This window comes from Rousettus aegyptiacus, unplaced genomic scaffold, assembly GCF_014176215.1.
Source record: "Rousettus aegyptiacus isolate mRouAeg1 unplaced genomic scaffold, mRouAeg1.p scaffold_m13_p_13, whole genome shotgun sequence".
In the NCBI taxonomy this organism is placed as follows: Eukaryota; Metazoa; Chordata; class Mammalia; order Chiroptera; family Pteropodidae; genus Rousettus; species Rousettus aegyptiacus.
This window is the reverse complement of record NW_023416288.1, coordinates 1,320,360-1,338,718: the sequence shown is the minus strand read 5'-3', so window position 1 is coordinate 1,338,718 and position 18,359 is coordinate 1,320,360. Positions and strand designations below refer to the sequence as shown.

Below are 18,359 nucleotides of genomic sequence, written 5' to 3'. Positions count from 1 at the left end.
AGAATTGATGTAAATAAATATTGTTATCAGAGAGCTGTTGGCAAAAATGTTTTAAATCCAACATGTCTTCTTTTAATATTATACTACTGTGGAATGTTACCGGATGGGAGAGTCCATATAGGTCATCTAATCAAATTATGCATTTTATGGTTGACTTACTTCTATATCCCTAAAGAAATGATAGCCACATAACCTTGGCACTGTGGTTGATGACAGAGTCAATCCACAGGAAGTAATAAATGCATTTTCAAACACTAAATGTAGGATGCCACTTTGAAATATAGCTCTTGTAAATGGTTGAAAAAAGAGTGTTTTATTCTTCCGCCATTTCTGGGGAAAGAGTGTTAAGCATTGTGACTGACACTGATTATTGTCCCCAGAATTGGTTCTCCTTAATCTCCAAATATTTGTTTTGTGCATCACTGTTCAAAGTAGATTACATTCCCAAGCTTTCCTTATAACCATGTATTTCAGTTACGATTGTGGCAGAATTTAGAGGCTTACAACTATCTTTTTATTATGCTCATAGAGTCCATGGGTCAGCATTTCAGAGAGGGCATCACAGGGCTGGCTGCTTCTGTCATACTAGCATGATGTCTATCAAAGCATTCATAACCCCATCCAAATTCAGAGGAGGGGAATTAAGACTTCAACTCTTGATGGGGGAGTGGCAAGGTCTAACTGTAGTAAAGCACATGGAACAGGAGATATTTTTGCAGCTACCTTTGGAAAATGCAGTTTGTTACACCATAGGTATGGCCATCTTGACTAAATTTTGGCCATGAGAATATAGGTATGTTTAACTTCCTGGAAGTGTCCTTTAGTGAGGAGGTGTGTATGGGGTTGAGGGGGAAGTTCCCCTCTCTTTCCACTTTCCTCTTTGTTGAAATATGGATAAGATGACTGGAGATAGAGCTACAATTTTGGACCACAAATTGAGGATTACAGAGCAAGGAGCTGGAAGGAGCCTGGGTGTCTGATGACCATGGAACCACCATACCAGCCCTGAACTGCATTACAGGGAAAGGAACTTCTATCTTGTTTACGTTACTGTATTTTGTATTTTATGCCGCATGCAAACAATCCTAATATTGATAAAAACATCATAAAGACAGATGACACGAATTTGTCTTAAAGTACTAGATTTATAAAGATAATAATGCTTACATGGTTTAAATAATGCTAATATGGTTACAGTGCAAATAATATTGTGGACCATGCAGTGAAGATCATGGCATTTAATAAAACCTTATTTCTTAAAACGCTCGACACTTACAATTAAAGATACTCTACTTAAAAACAACATTATTATGAGGTTTATAAGAAATGGAAATGGAGAAAACATTCAATCATGGAATGAAAACAAGCTGGATTATGAACAAAAGGTTAATAGTGTATTTTTATAAAAGGGACTAATTTGTTACATCTCAATTTCTAGTTACTGAATTTCCCGGGTCATATATTTACTCTTTTCTTATGGATAGAAAGATAAATCAGGGTAACAAAGTGAGCTTGATCTTGAAATATTTTATTTACAATGATATGGTGGTCATTGTAGAAAATAAACCATGTGTTTTTATATAGCATTTAATTGGCAAAATTGCAAACATTTACAGAAGATGCCTCGTTTCAAAGTCAAGGACTTCTACTTTAAAAGCACACATCTCTATTTCTTTTTATATTGAAGTATTCTTATTTTTGGAGATATCATTCAGAATCACTCATAGTTTAAGGGGAAGTTTTAAAATAAACAGTTAAGAGCCTAATCATGCAAAGCTTTTCTTGCTTTAGGACCATCTGTCCTGACTATGACATTTTATTCCAGTTGCTGCACTATCCTGTTTAAAAGCATCGACTAACTTTGATAAGTGCCTCACAACAAATGGTGCATTTGTCTCAATAAATGATAGTAAAGGCATAGAGTGGACAATGGAATAGCATCGGTAAAGCAAAACACATAAAACGAGATTGATGGAGAGAGGCTGGATAAAATGAGGTGAAAGAAAAAGGTGTTACAAAGATTGGGCACTATTTCTTTGTCCAAAAGAGAACCAGTACCACGAGACGACTTTAAACACTTATCAATGCAACTAGACTCTCGCAGGAAAACAAAATGCCGCTACCAAGGTGGAGGCTGAAGTTTCAGGGCAAATCGCGTGACACGAGGTCTGCGTGGGTTCCCTGTGGTGAATGACGTGTGAGAATTCGGCCGAGGGATCGGCTCGCTCCGGGGCGTGCAGACAGGTGGACAACAAAGCTCACTTGGCTGGCTGGAGGGTGGGGAAACGCCGGCTAGTGTTGAGTCGGGGGACCCGCGCCCTACTCGCGCGCGGGAGCACGTCTCCCCACCAGCTTCGCAGCGCGCGCCAGCGTCCTCAGCCCCGCAGCTGTCTCAGTGGCCAGTGTGCGGCGCCCGCTGGCGGGGTTGCCATGGTTTCCGGGGGTCACGTGGGCGCGCTCCTGCTCTCCCTCCCGCGCGCCGCGGCGAAGCGGGGGCGGGGCGGCCCGGGTGGGGGAGAGGAGAAGCCGCGGCGAGAGCGGGAGGAGCTGGAGATGCTGCCAGCTCTCCCGGGGTCGCGCTCGCTCTGCCGCCGCCACCCCAGCGAGCCTCCGCGCGCCAGGATTTGCGCGCCGGGCCAGCGGGGCTGCCGGGGCCCAGTGCGCCGCGCTCGCAGCGGGTAGGGCCGCTAGCGCCGTCCGCGCTCGCTCAGCAGCCGCGGGGCCCCAGGCCGGTCCCGGGAGGGGGCGAGGGCGGCGCCCAGGCGCCTGCCGTCGGGGAGACAGGATGAGCATCGAAATCCCGGCGGGACTGACGGAGCTGCTGCAGGGCTTCACGGTGGAGGTACTGAGGCACCAGCCCGCGGACCTGCTGGAGTTCGCGCTGCAGCACTTCACGCGCCTGCAGCAGGAGAACGAGCGCAAAGGCGCCGCGCGCTCCGGCCATGAGGGCAGGACCTGGGGGGACGCGGACGTCGTCGCCGGGGGTGGTACCCCCAGCAAAGGGGTCAACTTCGCCGAGGAGCCCATGCACACCGACTCCGAGAACGGGGAGCAGGAGGAGGAGGAGGAGGAGGCCGCGGACACCGGGGCGTTCAATGGTGAGGACCGAACCCCTGCGCGCCCCCGCTTCCCACTGCCGTTCTTTCCTTTGCTCATTAATCCCTCAGCTTTGCTCACACACCTCTTACCGCATTCTCCACCTTCCCTACCTTTTCATCTCGCCCACCCCCTCAGCATCCATTTCTGTCTCTCCCATTCGCCCACCTTCCTACTCTGCTCTCTTGTTATGCTTTCCCCCTCGTCCCCTCTGGAGGTGGGGAGCTAAAAGGTTAGGGTTCTCTGCTCCCTTTGGTCCTGGGCTAGGAGGTATTGGGCGGCCGGCTTGGGGCTGGCATCCTCAAGACAACTTCGAAGATATTGTGCTGATCGGATACCATTGTGCATAAAGGAAACTGGCCCACTTAGCGTCCTCTTTCAACCGGTACATCTTTAAACGAAAAGGCAAGCGCGGGGCGGGGGGCGTGGGAGGGGGGAGTCAGTTAGATTGGCATTGTTGTTAAAAGGGTAATTGAACTCACCGGGGCAGAACAAAATTTATGGTAATAGCTCTGACATTCGTGGAAACAATATAATCTGTTATTTTCCAATTTACCAATACCGCGTTTTATTTTTGGACACACAACAAAGGATCTTACTTAGCCTGCAAACATGGGTTCTTTTGAATGAGGAAACGGGCTAATAGTTTGCTTTTTATTGAAAACAAATATTGAATGATTTGGTGCCTTTTTTATAAGTGTGTGAAAAACACTGTAGGAAGTTCTGAAAGCTTGTTGTCTTTAGAATGAAAAGCCAATGAGTAATTGTAAGGACTGTGCCAGACACCGAAACTAGAAAGAATGAATGAGAGAAAGAAAAGGAATTTTCTCAAATAGCTCCTCTTGGCAAGTCCCACCCCTTCTGCTTACAACCCTCTTTTCCTAACACACTCAGCCACACTCACATTTACAGCCTCCTGCATTTACACAAAAACCTAAATCCTATCTTTATGGTATCCCATGCTGAAATATGGTGTACAGTGTGCGAGTGTTTCTTTGTGATATAAGGCAAACATGCATTCAGCATTGCACCAGCTTTTATTTATTTACGCTGCTTGTGGTTTGTGTGTCTGTAACACATTTCATATAATGAAAACATTTTAAAGTGTCATTTTCTTGTGTATATTCCTAGGAACGTGTTTATTTTCTTTGCAAAATTGTTGAAATGTGTTATAAAATCAACATATATTTAGCTTGTTCAAAACAATCACAAAAGCCCTGGAAATTAGTGCTCTATTTAGATAAAAGGAAAGATTGTCACTTAAAAATTTTTAATTTTGGACTTTTTAGTGTATCCAGGGATAGGGTAATCATAATCTTACTTGTTCTGTTTGCATGAGATTTTAATCAAATGCTTTTTTAAAATTTTATTTTACTAGAAACAGGAAAAACATCAAAGAATACATATTTTAAATAGATGAAAGAAGCCATTAGTGGATGACACAGAAAGGGCAGAAGCATCTAATACTTCTTTTTATGCTCCCAACACACACGTGCACACATGGGTATATACACACACATGCATACACACAAAGGAAAAAAAGGGCTAGTTTCCAAGATTGGAGGAAACTAGGAACTAAGGGACTTGGTAAAGAACCTGTATATATATATGTCCAATACAATGTGGTGTTAGTATAACTAAAATGTTTATGTAATGCTTTTGAAGTACTTGGCATTGATAATTCCATTTTTTCCTTACAACAGTGCATGTTATACATGGAACAGATTTTATTTCCATTTTGCAGTGAAAAAATAAGCCATTAAGTTCTAAACAGCAGGCATCGTTTTATATGGGTTTATATTCTCCAAGGCACCTTTATCGTAAAAATTATTCAATGTGAGTTTTAATAAATATTTGTTAATCAGCTGCACTTGTTAACTCCAGCCCTACCCCACCAACGACCAAAAAACTTTTTGGTTGCAACCAAATACAATTTGATCATTATCTTGTACACACACACACACACACACACACACACCCCCCCCAAAAAAACTTTGGCAATGGTACTTTACTAGGTGCAGTGGAAAATATCTACTAAAACATTTTCTATTATAATCAGTTCTCTCTTATATAAAGTAAATTGCAATAAGACCCAGAGTTTAAAAACAATTGCAGGCTGGCAAACATATTTGTAAAGGTCCAAATATTTTAGACTTTGTGAGCAACATTTGGCCTCTATCGCTTCTTCTTTTAAAATAGCCCTTTGAACACATATTCCCTCTGGAGGTTGGAGTTGTACAAAACTGGTTATAAACCAAGGCCATAGTTTAGTGATCTCTGGTCAGAGAGGGAAGAAAATGTCAGAATAGTGCCATTAGAAGAAGAAGAAAAAAAAAAAAAAACAGAAGCAAGCCTATCAATTTAATGTCTAGGTCTAAAAAAGTGCTAAAAAACTTGCAGAAACACATCTTGGGTAATTTTAGCATAGTAAGGACTAGCTACTAGAATACAAATCTTAATTTACTGTGACACAGCATAAGACCAGCTGGATCATTAATTCTTAAATTTTAGTATGCATCTCAAGGAAGTGTGATTCAGAAATGAATATTACTAGGTACCATTCTTAGAGAGCTTTTTTGAACAGGTTGGGGTGGAACATAGGATTTTTTTTTACAGACATGCCAGGTCATTCTGATATCCATAGTTCCCTGGCCACACTTTGAGAAACATCGATCAACTGATAGTGATGATGTCTCTTTCTCATATTAATAGTTAAAAGAAAATAGTTCCGTTTATTGACATTCACTGTGTGCTAGGCACTAGCTCTTAATGCTTTAAATTATTATCCCAGTTTTATAAGATGAGAAGGTCACTCGCCCAGTGTTTCACAGCTAGTGTGTTGCAAAACCAGGATTGGAACACACGTGGGCCTGGCTCCATCCTTGTGCTCTTAATGCCCAGCTCCAGAATGGAGTGGAGCCTACCATCACTTGAACATCCCTTTTACCTCAAGCTCTACCATAATGTGTTTTATCTTTAAAGCTCTGAAAAATTTACTTCTCCAAAGTCACACATAAGGCTAGTAAGTAGTATAGCCTTGTTTCTTACTCCCATTTCTCTGACCCAAGACCATCAGGGAGTTCTTCCTAAATGACAATTGTAGTATGGGCTTACTCACAGGTCAGGTTATTCTAGTTATTTTTCTAGGAATGGTGGTGAATCTGCATTGATTGGTTCATGCCCATTCTCATGAATTCCTTTAGGACAAGTGCTGGTATTTATGAGAGATTGGCAAAAAGGCACATTTTTGACCATGAAGCTGGTGGCCATTGACTCACATAGGGATCAAGCAAATGACATTGATCTCTTCATGTGATGGTTGAATTAAATAAACCAGCCAGGGTCTGGTAGCATGGCCATTGATGGCACCAGGCCAAATAGTTAGATGGGTGAAAGTGGTCTTTACTCTTTCCTACTTTTTTAAAGAATCCCTTCTTCTGCTGACAGCTCTCCCATTCCTCCCCTTTTTTCTCCTAATTTTATTGCTTCTAATTTCTATTTTCAGTTTGCTGTCAATTCCGATTACAAGGACAACCTTTAGGTGTTAGAATAACAATGGCATATGGTGATCCCTTCTTCCAGGAACTCTTAAAGTCCTGAAAGAAGCTATAATGAAGACTCTGCCTCCTTCCCCATCCTGTAGAAAGTGAATAAAGCTTGACTTTGTCACTTCTGAAAGGGTAGTGTCCCCAGGTTTGGAATTTATTAGAAGTTTACAGGGCAAAGGTTAAAGTTTACAGGCCAAAGAGTTGGATCAGTACCAACTGGAGTGGAATCTATGGTAACTACAGGTTCCCCCCTCCTCGGAAAATAGAGTATTTTTATAAAATCTTTTCTAAAGTAAAGAAGCAATTACAGTTGGCTCTTGAGAAGGAAGATTAGGGGCCCCAACCCCCTGAAAAGCTGAAAAACCTTATAACTCTGACTCCTCAAAAACTTAACTACTGATAACCTACTGTTAACTGGAAGCCTTACTGATAACATGAACAGTCAAATGAACATTAATGTTATATGCATATATACTACATTATATGTAAACATATAATGTATTCTTACAGTAAAGTAAGCTAGAGAAAAAAATTTTAAGAAAATTATAAGGAAGAGAAAATACACTTACAGTATTTATTGAAAAACTCTGTGTGTAAGTGGGACTGTGCAGTTCAAACCTGTTTGTTCAAGTGTCAACTGTACCATTGATTTAGATAGAAAAAATTTGAACCCCAAAAGTCCTACCAAATCATACCAAATAACACATAAAACCGAAAATAACACTAACATATAGTAAAAGCAGTGCTACTCTTACTGCGCGGGGTACGTGCTTCCTCTACAAGCTTGCTGCCAAAAAAAACAAAAATGCTAAACAGTATTTTCACCATTTTTTGCCATTTTTGGAAAAGTGAAAATCCTTTTCAGATTTCTTTTCATTAGCAAAAATACGTATGTACTAATAAAGGTCTTTCATAAAAGTGAACTGGCGAAACATGAACTTTTGAAAAGTGGGGAATACCTGTGATGGTTTTATATTGGTATTATTGTGAGATCTTGTGTTGCTCAAAATTTCTTCAGTGAAATTACCGAAATTATAAAAATGAAGTAAATAAAATTGACAAGTGGCCAGAACAAAATAAATTACGTATTGGTTATGAAGAGCAATCAACCTGGGAGAAAAATAAACTAATATAAAATATGGAAGAACTAATTTTCTCTTTTGTGGAAGAAAAAGATCTAGAGTTCAGAGTGGATACACAAGCCAAAAATATAGAATCATACCTAATAAGGAAGCATATCAAAGGTATATAAATTGAAATTTACCATGTAAAATTATGATTTAATCCTCTTAACTCTGACATATATTAAATCTTTGTTGGAGAATCTTATTTACCTTTTTGACTTTTTATAATTTACAGAGTATGGAGAATTTACCAGAGATCCTTAAAATCATGCAAAATACTTGAACGTTGGAGCTCCTAGTGGTGGTGGTTGTGGTGATAGAACACTAAAAAAACAAAATTATTTATCGTGAGAATTAGTTGAAAGAGAGTTGGGAAGAATATGCATGTGTCTAAGAAAGTTTTCTTAGAGGATTATGAGTAAATATTAGTCTTAGATACAAAATTAGAAGAACTAGGCTTCATTGTAACCTGAAAAATAAAAGCCAGAAATTCATCTGTTGAAATGGTTTATGTGGTCTTCCTAAAATGAGATGGCAGAGCAGTAAGGGCCATAGACAGATCGACTTTCCAAGAATCTGCTGTGAAAATATTCTTAACTGTGCTCATACTGGGAGTAAAAAGTATGTTTACCTTTTGAGTTCTTGGCCTAACTGATAATGGTAAGTTATAGAGAGTAATCATAGCTTCAAAGAATTGCTGTTTTGGTGGATTTATTAGGCTCACTTTTGTGTGCCCTTATTTAAGAACTCGCTCTCTCTATGGTGACTAGAGACTATTATGAGACAATACAGCCAATTGTTAGGTATTGTCTCTCACTGAATGTAGCTGTCAACATATGACCTAAAGAAATTTATTTTAGTGGTTGCAACTAACTGAAAGTTAAAATATCTTTTAATATGTCATCAACTCCTTAAATACATTTAATTGGTTTGAAAAGTGTTCATGAAGGTGAGGTGTTTTATTTTTTGAATTTACTTTAAATTCATACATTATTTATTTTCTTTATACATGAAGTGCTGTGCTAGGCATTTTGATATGTTATATTAATAGTACCCTCATCATAAAGTTGTTACAAAGATAAATGGATTAATATTTGTAAGGCCCCTAGGATTGCACACAGCAAGCAGTCCTGTTTCATCTCATTACATGTTTGATTACCTGTTAAACAAATGTCTCATTAATATGAAATCTTACAGAAATTTTTCTTGCAGAATAGCTATTTTATTGTATTTGGTGGAAGTGAATCCAGCGTTTGCATTATTTAGAAAGATGAAGTATGAAATGAGCTGTGAAGTTATGTTGAGTAGTAATAAACCATATCCTTTCAACTCATAATTTGCAGCTAAGAGCCCAGGATTTTGTAATTAATGAGACTTGATGGTTTTTGGCTATTAGAAGTGTACTTTTAAATCCTCCTGAAATGGATTGCATCATTTATGACAAATGGCTAAAGTATTGAAACCATTATTTTAGTGTAAAACAGTAACATTAGAGTCGATTTAAAAATGGTAATTGTGATTTTTCAAAGTAGAATGGTTAAGAACATTGTTAATTTTGATAGTAGTATTAAGTGGATTGCTTTAGGGTTTGAAATTGAGACATAAAAGGACTTAAAATAGTGTATTTTCTCAAATTATTATCCATCTGTTTTAGGCTTTGGGAAAAGGGAAGTACGGAGATTAAGGGAGAAGAACAAAGAGGGAGGGTGGCAAGAGAGAGGAGTGAAATCACTTGGGACTTGTGAAGGGTTCTTTGAGTGACTTAAACTTTGTCTGAAGAGGGGGCATAAAATAAAAATACCTAAACATAATTGAAGCATTGGATACTTTGATTGGTCTACCTATCTTAAAAATCCAACTGTTCAGCCATTATTTAATATAAAATAGTTAAAAGCTTTCCATTTGAGGTTGCACATAAAATGATGTAAGGTGTTTGGGCGGAGGGAATAAATAATTAACGATTATTTATTGTTACAAATCTTATTTCATGGATTCCAGTAAATTTCCAGCTGTCAAGATTTTGTTCATAACTGTGTCAAAAAACAAATGGGTTTCTTTTTTTAACTGTGTAAATATTGACAGCTTCAGATTGGTCAGTGAATCTATTTGTAACCCATTAAGAAAGTCATTTAATGAGAGTAGTAACAATAGAGAGGGCCTGTAGGGCTATTGGAGGGTGAGGAATTCAGTGAAGGCATGCAATGACTGCAGGGTCTACCTTAGTCATGCCTAGAGTCACATGCTCAGAAAGGGGCTGAGACCTGGGATGGCTTAAAAGGAGAGTGAATGTGTGAAAGTGGGAAGGTAGGATACTATACTCATTCATTTGCTTCAGAAATTTTTACTGAGAGCAAACTCCTATTTTTTTTTTTAAGAAAAAATGATTCTCTTAAGTTTTCTATCTCTACACTTCTTAAGAATCAGTCCTTTTCACAGAGACTGTCTCATAGATAGTATATATAATCTATTTCATTTAACAGATGGAGCAGCTGAGCCAGAAAAGTTCTAAATTTATTCGGTTTTGGTCTTGTTCACAGAACTATCACTTACATTTTGTGTGCTATTTATATTAACTTACATATTATGAATTCTTTCTTCCATCAAGGTGATAAGGTTTAAAAGGTTAGGCTAAAGAGAAGTGCTTTTGCCTTCAGACATACCAGGTTTTTTTTTTTTTTTTTGCTCTTTGATTTTTTTTTTTCATAGCAGTGAAATCTCATATTAGACTTTTTTGTGTCACCTTAGAAGAGTCAGTTGAAAGAAAAAAGTGCAGTGATTTTTCTGAGTTAGATGAATTATTATCATATTCTTGGTCTTATTCTTATTCTTCCACTCTTACCCATTACTAATAAGAGTGGTTAGTATAGTCAGGAAACCCGTGTAAAAACCTCACTATGATGCCAATCATTATCTTTATTTTATGGGAGTGAATTTTGTGGAAAGAATTTGAGCTAAAATTTGTAGGTCATGGCTTACATGAAAACAAAACAATCTAAAAAAATTAGAAATAGAAACACAGTTGGCGTAACATTTATAAATGTTTCAGTAATAGGCTCTGCCATGTGTAGCTTAATATGTTTGGAAACTAAAAAAAAAATTTATTCCAGTTGCTGCTGTTTAAAAATGTTTCTGTATTTTTTTAAAAAACAAAAGGTCAAAATATAAACACATGTTCCACATAAAAGTGAAGCCAAGAAGATATACTGTATAAAGTTATTTCGGTATCTGTTTTGCTAGGGACAGACATTGTTTAATTTACATTAGCTGTTCCAAGACAAAATAGTTCATGGGAGCGATTGAGGGGATTTTTTTTGGATTTAAAAAAGAGGGGAAAGAGCTTCCATTTGTTTAAATACATTTTAGTTAGACCCCTAAAGCATCATTCCAAAAGGTTACACCACATTAAAACATGACTCAGCTGTTTCATTTCAGTTACTATAGAAAGCTACTGTTTTAAAATGATGTTCTTTTTATTTATTTAATAATTATTAACATTTTGGCTGCTTAAGAACCAGACACTGAAAAAGGACATTTATATGTATCAGTTAGCCCCCCTAAAGTAAACGGTGCAGTCAGGATTTGAGCCTGACAGTTTGAGTTCGGAGCCCATCTCCTTAACCATGATGCATAGACTTTGTTTTCAATAACTCTTGTAGTAGTAACATGCATGGTTGAAAAGAACCACATATCAAAAAGCAAGCTATGTACTTTTCCGTCAAAATTTTTAGTCTAGCCCAGCATTGATTTTTCCCTTTTTCAGTTTGTTTCCTGTTTATTCCACCCAAATTAGCACTTCATATACTTTAGAAATTCAATAAAATATTTATTTTTAGAAATGAACACCTCATATACTGAGCTGTTTAATTCTCAAAACTTTTAAAATTACCTTCATTAGCAAAATATATTTGAATATGCATTCTTAATATCTTTATAAATTTTATACATATATGAGTAAATTAATTTATTATGTATATGATAAAGCTTCCACAATATAAATTTGAAAATAAGTAGTAAAAAGTAATATTTAAGTTCTACTTTTTCCTACACCCCAGAGGTTTGCCTTATACTCTGCCTTGGGGTGCAGGAACCCATTTGGAGACCATAACTCTAAACCAAACAATACAGCTTGATATTCTATTAGTATACAAGGTGGCTATGATCAGCTCTGCTTTGCTGATCTGATCTCTTACATTATAAGGACCTGCAGGTAGGCAGAGTTCTAGTTTGTGTGTGTGTGTGTCTATGTGTCTTTTTAAGTAGCTATTCATTAGATAAGTTGATTCAGAAATTTAGCAGAATAAAGAGGAAAATTCTAAAGGAAATAAAATCTTATTAAACTTGTATTTCTGTCAGCACCTTGAAATCCAGCCTTGTTTGTAAAGTACCAATGTTCTTGGTGGAAATTTGGGGGATGTGACAAAGAGAATCATATATTATAGGCGGTTAATTAAGAATCACTAAATAACAGAAGTGCCAATCAGAATTAGAAAATCTAAGTTTAAAATAGTTTAAAAGAGATGCTGTTTCATAGAGTATCTAGAGCTGATAACTGGTTAGGAGGGAGACTTCACTCCTTTTTTGTAATTTTTGAGACAATGTTTATCATTCTTGTATTATTAAATAGATTTTAACTGTAAAAATGCATGTAGGAAAGGTACATTTTTTGTAAATATCCATTAAGTTGCCAATAATACAATCTATAGAGGCACATTGCATGGCACTTTGATGTAGCCAAATATTCTTGCATATGTTATTCTCTCGGTCCTGAGTACCCAGTACTCTTTCCTTAACTTCCTTCCAAATCTCACTCTTTATCAAAGGCTGGCTTATGTTGCGTCTACTAAAAATCTTTGCAAGATCCTCTGGTTAACATTAATGGTATCAATATGGCATATGGCAGGATGAATATGTCCTACATCAGAGTAAGCTTTGCAGATGCCAGCTGTCCCAGCCTTAGGCAGGCAGACACGTGTAGGAATATGCACTCTCCCTCTCGGGCTTTCCTGCATGTACTGCACTTTGCCCACAGTAGGTGCTCAAATATACTTTAACCTCAGGTGGATACTAAATGTCTAATTAGTAGTAAATGGCTGTACATGTATATTTCTAAAGTGATCGAAACCCTCGTAGACATGTAAAATTTTAAAAGTCTCCTAATAAAAGCCTTAGCCTACCTTCAGCTACCCAGATTTTAACTTCATTGTATTAAAAATGGGGCTGTGTTACATTTTAGCCTGATTCGATCACTGTGCAAAATGCAAAGAACACAGGCACACAGGCTTGTCTTGCTGGTAAGGATTTCATATTCTAAATGAGGAGACATTCTTACCCACCTGAACTTTCCACATGTCACTGCTTCTGCTTATATGTACCCTGTGCCAAATCCAAAACTTGTCTGTTGCCCTGAACCTGCTTTGTCTTTTTTTCTCTTTGTGCCTTTCCTCATCATTCCTACTATCCTGAGTGCAGTCTACCTTCCTCCCTTTATTGTGTGAATTTTACCCACCCCTCATAGCTCACTTGCCCTTGGGAGTCCTAGCTCCAGCACAGACCTCCCCTCTCTTTAAGCTTCAGATTGACACATCTACCTGCTTACCAGCCACCACTGTGTGCATACTCTTCAGGTACTACCAGATAATTTTGTCCTAAACTGAATGTGTTATCTTCTGCCTCAGTTATTATTCTTTCGTATTTATTCATGTCATTGTTTTTCCTCCACTAATTTGATAAACATGGTCCGTAAAGCCCCTTTCCTCTGCCTCATACTTCTTAAACGTGGTAGTTTATGGAGAACAAATGAACATTGTTTTTAGTTGCTAAAATTTTAAGAGTAGTAACATGAAAAATTAGAAACAGTGGAAACAAAAAAAATACAGTTTTTAAAAATGAAGTTTGGGAAAATAAGAAACTAGAGGTAGCTTTCAAGGCAGTGTAGTAACTAACTTTTTTAAAAAGTTGTTAATGAAAAATATGAAAGTCTTTAGATTTTTTAGCTGTTTCAAACTTTTAAAAAAACTCATGTTCTTTTAAATCTCAAGCCCTCCTTTAATTCCATTTGACTTAAAAAAAAGTAAAAAAAAAAAGGCAGTGAGATAAAAACCTTTGCTTTGTTTTCACACCATCCCCCCTTGATAATCAGTGTTTAACTGATAGGATATGCAAAATCTCCAAGTTTATGATTTTATTTAACAAATAATTTTAAAACAACTCAGGAAAAAGTAAGAGTATTGAAAACAGCCACTTTATATAAATGAGGCAGATGTTTATAGTAAAAACATTAATACGCGTCTGAAATATAAATTAATTGGAAAAAAGTAGTTGCATTAAATTGACAGCTTGTTGCCATTTCCTCAGGTCATAATATTTATGAGAGTTAGCTCAGAGTAGGACAAATTTATACCTAAATTTTACATTAGAATGTGTTTTTCCCCCCAAATCTATAATTCTGTATTTGCTTCATTACAAATTACTATGGTAGTAGATTTTTAGAAGAAAAAAAAAGATAGTCCTTTTGGATAACTTTGTTTTTACGTGAAGTTGTTACAGGTCTTTTGATTTTTTTATTGGACTGTCTGTCATTAACATAAGTTTATCAACTTAGCAATAATAGAACTTTTGATTCATAATAATTCCTTAAAATAATTCCCTTATAATTCCTTAAAAAAAACCCCAAAGGTATTTTAGTGTTCGAATTTTAGAATTCATTTGTAAAAAGGATATTTTGTAAAAAATGTTTTAGGAGAACATTTAACATTGAAAGAGTACAAAGTTTCAGTTAATGCAAGATGAATGAGTTCTGGAGATCTGATATACAGCATGGAAATGATAATTACCAATACTGTATTTTATACTTGCAATTTCCTAAGAGGATTGATCTTAAATCTTGACACACAGACTGGTAACTATGTAGAGGTGATGAATAAGTTATTTAGCTTGATCATGGTGGTCTTTTAACATATATGCATATATCAAAACATCAAGTTGTACACCTTAAATATATATAATTTTTATATGTCAAAGATAGTAATCAAAAAAATGGGAACTAATCTGATTAGGCTGATGATGATAGTGTTAGAGCATACTGAGAGATTTTTATTTGCCAAAACCAAGAAGAGCAGAACATTTTTTCTCTCTCTTTTTTAAATTATGAGAAATTTTCAGTGTACAGAAAGGAACAGAGACTAAATAAAGAACACTCACATAAGCCATCCCCTAGCTCTCAACGCATTTTAACATTTTAACACTTGACTTCTTTTCCTTTTAAGAAAATATCACGTGTGTAGTAGGAGGCCCCTTGTGTACCCATCTCTTACCCAGTCTCTTAAATTCCTTCTTATAACCACCACTATGACAAATTTGGTGTTTGTATTTTGTATGCATGTTTTTGTACTATAACTACATGGACGTTTATTCATTGATGAGAAATAGTGCTTTTTTGCATATTCTCAAAGTTTGTATAAATCATGCTGCTTATAAAAGTTTCATTACATAAGTTTTCATCTTTCAATTTGTTTTTGAGAACAGTGTTTGAGATGATGTTACATTGATTCCTGTAGCTCTCAGTTCGTTTATTTTAAACTGCTTTGTGGTATTTTAAACTGTTTTGTGTATAAATAGACACTATCGATTCTTTGATAAATGTTTTTCTTTTTTCCAATTTGTTGTTATTACACTGCTGTAGTAAACATAGCGTATGTGTGTTTGTATGTATTATGCAAATATACTAGAGTGTTTAAGGTGGTTTTCAAAGTGTAACCTGAGACTGCTGGAGTACCATTCTCTCATTCCTGGATCTTTCTAGGGAGTCTATTGGATGAAAATAATAATAGTAATAATAATATTCTTTGCCTTTTTCCCCATTTTCATTTTCTCATAAGTAAGTAGTGGAGTCATTCTGCTTACTAAATTTTGTTTGTTTTGGAAAATCTAGTTATGTTTTATAAAAATATGTTATTTATGATCACGTAATTATTTTCCTGTCGGTTGTTTTAAAGGAAATATTTTTAAATCTCTCAATTTTAATACCTAATACAATAAACGTCTATGGATATAACCCATATAAGCAAATAATTTTTAATAGTGTAAAGTGGTTTTGAAACCACAAAATTTGAGGACTGCTGCTCTAGAATATATACTAAGTGTGGAGAGGTTGGTTGTAGGGGATGGACAGCTTTAACTGCACCTTATATTGCTATATTTCCTCTGCAAAGCTGTTACACCACTTTATACTCTTGGCAGCTGCATAAGGGTTCCTGGTTTTCTGCATTCAAGCTAACATTTTATGTTGTCAAATTTTAACAAGCTTTGCCGGTAGGGTGGATTTTAGATGGACTCTCATTGTGAATTGGATTTACTCTACCTGATTACCAGTGACACTTAGCATCTTTTTATGTTCATTGACTGTATTTGTAGTTTCTCTTCTGTGAAAAATATTTTTCTTATATTTCCTATTTTTCCTATCTAGCTGATTGTGTTTCTCTTACTAATTTGTAAGAGGGTTTCTTTTCTTTCCCTTTCTCCTCCCCCTCCCCTTCACCCTTCCTCCCTTTCTTTCTTTTTAAATATTCTGGTTACTAATCCTTTGTTGGTAATATGCATTAAAAAAAAAATCTTCTCCCAGTCTGAAGCTTGTCTTTTCTTTTTGTTTTTGATAACTTTGGTCGAACAGAATTTCTTAATTTTAATGTAGCCTAACATTGTTCCTTTCCTTTACGCTTATGTTTTACCCGAAATTAAAAAAGATAATCTCTTTATTTTCTTATAAAAATTAAGGTCTTGAATTTCAGACTCAAGATTTTAGTATATCTATAATTTATTTTTGTGTATGGTATAGTATGAGTTTTTTTTTTTTAATTAAAACTAGGATTTTTTTCCTATTCCATATTCTAGTTTGTCATTACTGAGCATATATAAAAGGAACTGTTAAAACTCAGTAATAAAAATCCCCTAATCAAACTTAGTAAAAAACTTGAACAGTTCAATAAAGAAGACATAAGAATGGCCCATTATCTTGGTTGTAGGTCCTTGCTTTTCATCACTTTGAATATTTCATACCACTTCCTTCTGGCCTACAAAATTTCTGTTGTGAAATCAGCTGTCAGTCTTACAGGAGCTCCCTTGTAGGTAACTAGTTGCTTTTTTCTCTCGCTGCTTTTAAGATTCTCTCTTTGTTTTTAATCTTTGGCATTTTAATTATTATGTGTCTTGGTGTGGGCCTCTCTGGCTTCATCTATTTGAGGACCCTCTCACTTGCTAGGCTTGTATTTCTATTTCCTTCACCATATCAGAATGGATAAAGAAGAGGCAGGACATAAATTCAGTAGAATATTACTCATTCATAAAAAAGAACGAAATCTTGCCATCTGCAAAAACAGACCTAGAAGGTATCATGGGAGTAGAGTAAGTCAGACAGAGAGAGACAAATGCCATATGCTTTCACTTGCCTGTGGAATCTAAAGAACAAAAAAAAAAAAAACCAAACAAACAAAACAGAAAAACTCATAGATAGGTTGCCAAATGGGAGAGGGTTTGGGGAGTGAGTAAAAATGGGAAGGAAGTAAGAGGTACAAATTGGTAGTTACAAAACAGTCATGGGGATCTAAAGTATAACATTAAGGAATATGGTCAATAATATTGTAATAATATGGTATCCGATGAGTGCTAGATTTATTGGTATGATTGCTTCATAAGTTATGTAAATGTTAATCACTGTTGTACACCTGAAACTAATATATACCAATTGTAATTAAAAAATAAAAAATAAATTATTTAAATCAAGAATGGCTCATAGGCCCATAAGATGGTGCTCAGTATTTTTAGTTGTCAAGGAAAGGAAAATTAAAACCACAAGAGATGCCTTTAAACACTTATAAGAATGGATGAAATAAGACATACTTTATGTTGGCAAAGATGTGGAACAACTACAACTCTTATGTATTGCCTATGAGAGTATAAAATAGTACAAACATTTAGGAAAACTATGAATTTTTATAAAGTTAAACATTCACCTACCTATGACCCAGCAGTTCTACTGTAGTCATTTATTCAAGAGAAATTCATATTTTCACAAAAAGACTGTATACAATTATTTACAGAAGCTTTATTCAAAATGGTCCAAACTGGAAACAACCCAAATGTTCACCAGCAGGGGAATAGATAAACAAATTGTGATTTATTCATAAAATGGGATACTAAGTAGTGAAAAAGAACAAATTACTTATCCTCACAATAGCAAGAATGAGCCACACATTTATATTAAATTAAAAGATAAGGCAAAACTAAACTAGGGGTAGAGATCCTACTGGTATTTTCCTATATAGGACAGTGGGAATCAACTGTAAAGGAGCTCATGGAAACTTTTTAGGGTATTGGAACTTTTATATTCTGACTGGAGTGTTGGTTACATAGATGTATATGTTTTCCGAAACTCATTGGATTGGCATTTCATTGTATACCAGTTTCACCTTGATTAAAAAAAATAGAAATTCGGATGCCCTTGAAATCCTCTTTTCCACATTTTAATTGAAAAGTGCTACTGCTTTCTACACTGATTATCGAGTGAAATTTTTCATTATTTTTGTTGGACACTAAC

General features: G+C 36.2%; 1 protein-coding gene across 1 annotated transcript in view; it reads left to right on the top strand.

Moving 5' to 3' along the window:
- The first annotated feature begins 2,646 nt into the window (after positions 1–2,646).
- PRKAR2B (protein kinase cAMP-dependent type II regulatory subunit beta) overlaps positions 2,647–18,359 on the top strand; it is an 82,006-nt gene continuing 66,293 nt past the window's right edge. The window contains exon 1 of the mRNA XM_016145863.2: positions 2,647–3,098. Coding sequence (XP_016001349.1) covers positions 2,786–3,098 — 313 coding nt within the window. The 5' untranslated portion in view covers positions 2,647–2,785. The remainder of the gene's footprint in view (positions 3,099–18,359) is intronic.